Source organism: Eumetopias jubatus, unplaced genomic scaffold (genome assembly GCF_037043125.1).
Source record: "Eumetopias jubatus isolate StellerSeaLion01/CBP00866 unplaced genomic scaffold, mEumJub1_p1.0 scaffold_14, whole genome shotgun sequence".
Taxonomy (NCBI): Eukaryota; Metazoa; Chordata; class Mammalia; order Carnivora; family Otariidae; genus Eumetopias; species Eumetopias jubatus.
In genome coordinates, this window is record NW_028274820.1 from 71,980,947 (window position 1) to 71,989,866 (window position 8,920).

The 8,920-nt window shown below is 37.6% G+C and overlaps 1 protein-coding gene across 1 annotated transcript; it reads right to left on the bottom strand.

Moving 5' to 3' along the window:
- Positions 1-8,283: 8,283 nt before the first annotated feature.
- On the bottom strand, positions 8,284-8,604 carry LOC114210652 (large ribosomal subunit protein eL37-like). The gene has a single exon (XM_088018328.1). The coding sequence runs from the start codon at positions 8,587-8,589 to the stop codon at positions 8,299-8,301; it is 291 nt and encodes a 96-aa protein (XP_087874454.1). The 5' UTR covers positions 8,590-8,604; the 3' UTR covers positions 8,284-8,298.
- Positions 8,605-8,920: the final 316 nt, after the last annotated feature.

An 8,920-nucleotide genomic window follows, 5' to 3' on the forward strand; every position in this document is an offset into this window, starting at 1 on the left:
TTATTTTGGCTTTTCTTGATCTTTTATTTAAGTGACTATTAGTGTGAGCGGGTCAAATTCTCTGAGAAGTCCTGTTGGATTTGCACTGATCATACATATTCATTTGGAGAGAACTGACCTCTCCTACATGTGTTGATTTTGTATCCAGCCACCTTTCCGATTCTAATTCCAATAGTTTGTCTATAGCGTCTCTTGGATTTCTATGTGGAAATCCTATTTTCTCCAAAAGGTGACAGCTGTGTCTCTCCACATTCTATTTTTAAACTTCATACAACATTTTTTAGTATTGCAACAATTATGACTTTCAGTATACCTTGAACAGTACAAGGAATAATGGCAGTTGTTCTTTTGGTTTTTACTTCAATGAAAATGTTTCCAAAGCTTCATCTTTTGCTGTTGGTTTTTGATAGACTACATAGACTCAAAGCTATGCCAGAGCAGTGATTCTTAACCTGGATCCACTTTGGACTGCCCTAGGGAGCTGTATAAAAATATTAATGCCTTGTTCCTATGCCCAGAAATTCTGATCTGATTGGTTTTGGATTCAGCTTGGGCACTGGGACTTTAAAAACTCCCCTGATGCTTCTAATGTGCCAATTTGGCTAAGTTAGGAACTGCTATTCTTGATTAATGTCTACATATATTGGTCAAGAGTCTCTTAGGGATGGGTGACAGAAACACATGGATAAATAGCTTGAGACAAATAAAGAGGAGGAAGTTTATAAGCTTATAAGATCATGGCAGTTGCAGAGCTAGGAATAACTGGATCCAGAGACAAGGCTGTCTGGATCCTTTTTTTCTCCATTGCCTGTCTCTGCTCTCTTTGCAAGGGGCAATTATTCTCTACTACAGCAGTGGGCTGTCTCCAGAGAGTAGTAGAGAGCCCTGAATCCATCTTGTAATAGCTCCAGTGACAAGAGCATCTCTTTTCTGCTAACTGTAGCCAGAGAGATTGCCAAGAAAGGCTCTGATTGCTTGACTTGTGTACCTGCCCTTTTCTGAACCAATCCCTATGGTCCACATATGGGCAAGTGATTGCAGGGAAGTCTTGTTGGGGAAACTGAGAAAGTAATTTATTTAACATTTAGATTTTGGTTAACTTTAACTTTCTTGAATACAGCCGTAAATCTGACAGTAAAGAAAAGTCTCTAAGAAGGGTGAAAACAGAATTCACAGGAGAGTTGTGAAGCCATTCTTAAGTGTTGTGTTAAATTATGTTACTCATTTAATCAAATTGGTAATTTGGTTTTCCCTGGCAAGTTGCCTAGGTTTTAGAGAAAAAGACACTAGGATCAAAGAGAGATTACTGCTGAAGCTGATATACTGAAAGTGGTCATTTGTAACAAAGAAGAGTGGTAAATCATCTGGTAAAAGCCCAACAACCTACCTGGCTTGTTTAGTTACAGGGGTAAACAGTACTTGAGGGAACTCCTAGCAAGAAATAGCTGTAAGAGACAATTATCAAAAGTATTAAGGAGGGCACGTATTGCAAGGAGCACTGGGTGTTATATGCAAACAATGAATAATGGAACACTACATCAAAAACTAATGATGTAATGTATGGTGATTAACATAACATAATAAAAAAAAAGTTGAAGGGGAAAGAATAGGAAGGGGAATTGGAAAGTTTTGGAATCAAACAAAACTAGATATAAATTTTAGCTAAAATAGATATTTGATTTTGGATAAGTTAATCTTCCTAAATCTTAGTGTCTTTATCTGTAGAATGGAGATAACAATGCCTAGTGTAGAGGATCATTGAGGAAGTTAAGTATTATATATAGGGCACGTAAAGCAATAAATGCACAGTAATGCCCAATAAGTGTACAATAAATATTACTTCTCATCCTTTCCATCTTTTACAATAATAAATAATCATAACAATGACCTTGAGTTTACAAGCAAGATTGTATTTTGTACAGTATACTGTGTATTGGGAAGGTAGGAAAATTTTAGTGAGATTTATATAACAAATGGCTAAAATTAAAGGTTTAGTTCCTACAGTAGTAAACTTTATCTAGAAAGTTGATTTATTCAAAAAAGGCATTACATTATTACTATGATGTAGAAGAATTTGAGAGTGAGAATTTGAGAACTTTCTACTTCCAACATGTAACTATAATCTTGAATTTATTTGTTAATAGGCATGTTGTTTTGTCAACCTTGCCTGATTCCATGATTTCTAAAACTTTTCCCATTGACATGAAGCTGTCTTGGGCTAGCTGCTGAAGAGTGGGATAAACTGTTTTCTGCTTTGTGGAAACCATGGAACCGCTGGCTGACCTGAGCTAGGAGTGCAGATGAGGACTTTTCTGTCCTGGACCATCGCCATCATGGAGGCTTCCAGGAAGCCTGGTGGGTGGTTTCAGGTGTACCCAGAGGTTGATCTTGGATACTTGGGCCTGAGGTCCTAGAGAAGACCTCAAACCTATGCATTTCCAGACAGAACTTCTGTTGGATTTATCAGATGGGGAAGGAACACCTGATCAGGCCCTTCTCTCTCAAAGGCTCCCCTCTCTTTATTTTGTGTCGCTCTCCCCTCCTGTTTTCCCTACAAGTTCTCTAGTCTTCGTTCTCACCCTTTTCTACATTCTACATGTTTCTCTTGGTCCTTTCATTCTCACCTACTCTGATGATGTCACCCACCATTTAAATGTGGCCACTCTTAAATTTATATTTCTAGACCTCAACCCCTCTCCTGACCAGTTTTTTTTTTTTTAAGATTTATTTATTTATTTTAGAGAGAGAGCGCACAAGCATGAGCCAGTGGGGCAGAAGGAGAGGGAGAGAGAATCTCAAGCAGACTCCAGGCTGAGTGTGGAGCCCTACGTGGGGCTCAAATACACAACCATGATATCATGACATGAGCCAAAACCAAGAGCCGGTCACTCAAATAACTGCACCGCCCAGGCACCCTGACCAGTTTTCACATATGCCACACACGCATTTTTCTAGCTGGCTGCTTCCCCAGGCCCTTCTAACTCAGCATATTTTTCATCTTTCCCTCCTCTCATTTACACCTGTTTTTCCTTTTGTATTTTCAGCCTAGTGAAAGGCATGTCTGTTTACCAGGCATGCAATTCAGAAACCTGGGAGCCATCCCCAACTCACTGTTCCCATCCAATATTACTACTACTAGCTGCTATTAACAACAACAACAACAACAACAACAACAACAATAACAGAAGCTGTAATTTCTGTGAGTCTTACTAGGCCAGAATTATTAGTAATAGAGAGACAGCATTCACTGGTCTCTGAGTCCTGCTTTTAATCTCTCTACTTTAACTGTCCGGCCTCACTGATTTTACCTGGTCGTTACATTTTAGATCTTTCTTCTTGTTGTGTAACCTATATGGCCTGTTCTTTCTTTCCCACTCTGCATGCCTTAATCCAATCTTCCAAATTGTCTCTCTGCTCCATCTTGCCTTCTTTCAATCCTCAATGCACTGCAGTGAGATCTGAACCCCTTTCTGAGACTGACCACAAACCAAATAAGCCGTTGGTATTTATCCTTCTGTGTTATACTACCCCTTTATACCACCCTCAGAACAAATGTCTCCTCTTTTCTCTTAGAGCCCGAGCGTGATAAACATTTTAAGCAGCTGAGACAGTAGCTAATCAGGTGTTCTTTCAGTGCTTAGTCTCAACATATTTAGTATTCACAAAAGATTCATTTCAGCTTTCCTCAGCGCCTTGCGGCGTTCCTCCCAGCTACAGCTCTCACTGACGGAGATGAGTGCTGCAGGGCAAGGGAATTAGATGAAAAATGCTCTCATAATCTCTATCAACACAGGGATTGAGATACTTTGTGAACATGGGAGGTAGGACTTGCTGGAGAGCCACAGGAGAGCTTTGGGGAGAACTGGTGCTAATATCAAGAGGTTGATTTTCAAGTAGAGAAGAATGCTACACACTAGAATCTTCCCCTTGGAGCTATCGTGGTTAATTAAGAACAGGTTAAGGGTCATAAGATCCTCTGTAACCAATAATAAACTATGCTGGTTGGCAAATCAAGGTACAAAACAGGCTCCTTTCTTTGAAAAAATTAAGATGAATAAACAGGAAAGTTTGTTAGAATTTGTTAACTTGCTACAATGTGAAACAACATTTAAAGAGGCAAAACCCATTGTAGGTTACAATTATTTTCTAGAGGACTTATGGAATACATAGGATTTTAGAAACCAAACTTTTTGAGTAATATACAAATATAGGATACAAAATTCAAAAAGTGAAAAAAGGACAGACCTTTAAAAATAAAATTCCCTCCTCAGAGGTAAAGCTGTTAACAGTTTTTTTGTGTGTGTTTCCAGAGATATTTAATCATAGAACACATTTTGAGTAAAAATTTTATGAAAATAAGCATCTCCATCTCCCCAGTACCAAATGTATTGCCTGCTATATAGTAGGTATTCTTTAAATACTGATTAAAGGAATCTGTTTCTGAAGAATGTTTCAGTAAATTTTATGAAAATATTTTCTAAGTTAAATTACCTTTGGCTTGCCACATAAAAACAGAAACAACATGAAATTAAGCAATGTTGTAAAAAATGGGGGTAAGAGGTGTATCTCATCTGAATTGCTTTGTTGCAAGACCACAGCTAACATCATAGTCAATAGTGAAAGGTTGAAAGCTTTCCTGCTAAGGTCAGCAACAGAACAATGATGTCTAATGTCACCATTTCCATTCAGCATAGTACTGGAAGTTCTAGCCAGACCAATTAGGCAAGAAAAAAAAGAAGGCATCCAAATCAGATAGGAAAAAGTAGATTGTCTTGTTCTGCAGATGATAGGACTTTATACAGAGAAAATCCTAAAGACTCCACCAAAACACTGTTAGAACTAATAAATGAATTCAGTAAAGTTGTGGGCTACAAAATCAACATATAAAAATCAGTTGTGTTTCTATACATTAACAATTAACTATCTCAAAAAGAAATAAAATAATCCCAGGTATAATAGCAACAAAAATAAAATATGTAGGAAAACATTTAGCCAAAGAGGTGAAAGAACTGTATATTGAGAGGTGCCTGGGTGGCTCAGTCGTTAAGGCTCTGCCTTCGGCTCAGGTCATGATCCCAGGGTCCTGGGATCAAGGCCCACATCGGGCCCCTTGCTCTGCGGGGAGCCTGCTTCTCCCTCTCCCACTCCCCCTGCTTGTGTTCCTGCTCTTGCTGTCTCTCTCTCTGTCAAAAAAATAAATAAAATCTTTAAAAAAAAGATCTGTGTATTGAAAATTATAAGACACTGATGAAAGAAACTGAAGAAAACAAGTAAATGGAAAGATAGCCTATGTTCTTGAATTGGAAGAATTAATATTGTTAAAATGTCCATACTACCTAAAGCCATCTATAGATGCAATACAATCTCGATCAAAATTCCAGTGACATTTTTCACAGAAATAGAACAAGCAATTCTTAAATTTGTATGGAACCACAAAAGACTCCAAATAGCCAAAGCAATCCAGAGAAAGAACAAAGTGGGAGGCATCACGCTTCTTGATTTCAAACATTATTACAGAGTCATAGGAATCAAAACAGCATGATACTGTCATCTGTCATAAAAACAAACACATAGACCCAGAAATAAACTCTACATATATGGTCAACTAATATTTGACAAGGAAGCCAAGAATACTCAGTGGGGAAAGGAATCTCTTTAATAGTGCTGGGAAAACTTGATATTCATATGCCAAAGAATGAAACTGGACCCCCATCTTTTATCACTCCCCCAAATTCACTCAAAATGGATTAAAATCCTAAATGTAAGATTCAAAACAGTAAAACTACTGGAAGAAAAGCATAAGTAAAAAATTCCTTGTCATTGATTTTGGCAATGATTATTGGATGTGACACTAAAAGTATAAGCAGCAAAGGCACAAATAAATAAGTGGTACTATATAAAACTAAACGCTTTTTCATAGCAAAGGAAATACTCAGAAAAATGAAAAGGCAACCCATAGAATGGGAGAAAACATTTGCACACCATCTATCTGATAAGGAGTTAATATCCAAAATATGTAAACAACCCCTACAACTCAATAGGAACAGTGCAAAAACAATCCGTTTAAAAAATGAACAGAAGAACTGAAAAGACATTATTCCAAAGAAGACATACAGATGGCCAACAGGTACATGAAAAGATGTTCAATCTCACTAATCATTAGGAAAATGCAAATCTAAACTCCCAGGAGATATCAACTCCCACCTGTTAGAGTGGCTATCATCAAAAAGACAAGAGATGTCAAGTTTCGGTGAGGATGTAGAGAAAAGGTTTACTCTCATGCACTGTTGGTGGGAATGTAAATTGATACAGCCACTGTGGAAAACAGCATGAAGGTTCTGCAAAAAAATAAAAAAAGAACTACCATATGATCCAGCAATTCCACTTCTGAGTGTATATCTGAAGGAAATAAATCAATATCCTGAAGAGAGATATGCATCCTCATGTTCACTGCAACATTATTTACAATAGCCAAGACAGGGAACCATCCTAGGTGTCCACTGATGGATGAAAATAAAGATAAAGAAAATGCTACACAGACACAGACACACACACAGACACAGACACACACACACACACACACCACACACACACACACACACACACTAACGTTATTCAGCCATGAGAAGAAGGAAATCCTGACTTTTGTAGCAACATGGATAGAGGATGTTACGCTAAGTGAAATAAGTCAGTCAAAGAAAGACAACTACTATGTGGTATCACTTACATGTGGAATTTAAAAAGGCCAAACTCATAGTAGAGTGGTGGTTGGGAGAGGTTTAGGCAGATGGGAGGAAGGGGGAGATGCTGGTCAAATAGTATAAACTTCCAGCTATAAGATGAATAGGTTTTGAGGATCTAACATACAGCATGGTAGGGCGCCTGGGTGGCTCAGTTGGTCAAGCGACTGCCTTCGGCTCAGGTCATGGTCCTGGAGTCCTGGGATCAAGTCCTGCATGGGGCTCCCTGCTCAGCGGGGAGTCTGCTTCTCCCTCTGACCCTCCCCACTCTCATGCTCTCTCTGTCATTCTCTCTCTCTCAAAAATAAATAAAATTAAAAAAATATTTAATATACAGCATGGTGACTATAATTAGATACCATATTATATACTTGAAAGTTAGGACGGTAGATCTTAAATGTTATCACTACAAAAAAAGGATCATTATGTGAGGTGATGGATGTGTTAACTAACCTTATTGTGGTAATTATTTAGCAACATGTGTGTGTATCAAATCATTATATTGTACACCTTAAATTTACATATGTTATATGTCAGTAATATCTCAATAAAGCTGGAAAAAATACCTTTCAGATGAATCAGACTTTAATGTAAAAAATAAAACTATAAAAGTCACAGAAGAAAATATGAAAGGAAACTTCCTGGGGGATAGGGAGTGTGTCACTGTGCGTTCACAGTGTAGTCACTGTAGACTCTTTTGTACTTTATGAATGTTGTACTAGGTACATGTATTACCTAGTCAAATATTTTTTAATAAAATGAAATAAATAAGATATTATCTCTGCCTGAATATTTGAGTCTAATTTGTACCTCAAAAGCTGAGTATTAACTCATTTCTTTCAAGCTTCATTTCTGCTGTGACAACACAAACCTGAAGGCAGTTGTTCTGTAGATCTCGCTGCTGCTCTCTGAATGGGAAAATGGGAGAGAGATTGTAGGGCAAGAGGAAATACTGGAAATGAGAAAGGAAACATCAGATAATATTTCAAAATATTTATTTGGACTCCCCTCTCTCTTCACTATCTCATCTTCCAGTGAGGATAATTTGTATGCTTTATAATCTAGTATTTCAAGAAAATGACTACAATTTTGGGGTTTTCTGATCAGTGAGTAATTTACAAATTACTGATCTGGGTAATTTACAAATATAAGAACCTTAGTAGAAACTCTGTTTTGTTTATTTTCTTCCCATTTCAGACTGTAGCTGACTAAAACTGTTATCACAGTGCATGCATCATTAACACAAGTAGATAATACTCAACAGTTTAAACCCTGAAAAAGTTGATAGAACTTAGAGCAGAAAGGATCTCCAATTTTTATTCTAGATTGGTTAATTATTACTTTACATTTTTAAGGAGTTTGCTTTTGTTAATAACATAGAGGTGAAGTGGTCCAACAAATTCCAAGCAGATAATTACAGGTTATGGAAAATGTCCAAAGCAGAGGAAAGCCAGAAGAGAGTTTAATTACTGATGAACTGGAAGGAGTAAGAATTACAAGTTTTTCTTTTTTTTTTTTTAAACCAGAACGTTTATTGTGTGACTAATTGTTGAAATCCTTAAGATGAACTGGATGCTGCAACAGCTGCCCTCTTGGGCTTAGGTGTTCCTTCACGGAATCCATGCCTGAATCTGCGGTATACAATTTTTAGGTGCCTCATTCGACCCGTCCCAGTGGTGTTTCGTCTTTTAGCCTTGGCACTCCAGTTATACTTTCTCTTGCGCTTGGCAGGATAGCCGCATTTGCCACAGGTGGACTTCTGAAGGTGGTAGGCCTTCGAGCCACAGCGGCGGCACAACGTGTGCGTCTTATTGCGACGCTTTCCAAACGATGACGTCCCCTTCGTCATCTTGTTTCCGCGGCAGACCCCCAAGAATTACAAGTTTTTCTAATGCCCAGAATAGCAACTGAGAAAAACTACTAAACACTGCTGAGAGAAATTTTAGAATTTAAGATTTAAATAAATTGAAAGAGATGGCATGTTCATGGATTGGAAGATGCAGCATAATTAAGATGTCAATGAACCCCAAGCAGATTTATAGATTTAGTAAAATCCCAGTAAAATATCTGAGTGGGAAATTTAAAAATTAGAAATTGACAAGCTGATTCTAAAATTTATATGGACATGTAACAACTTAAAAGAGCCAAAACAATTTTGAGGAAGCAAAACTGGATAGCTT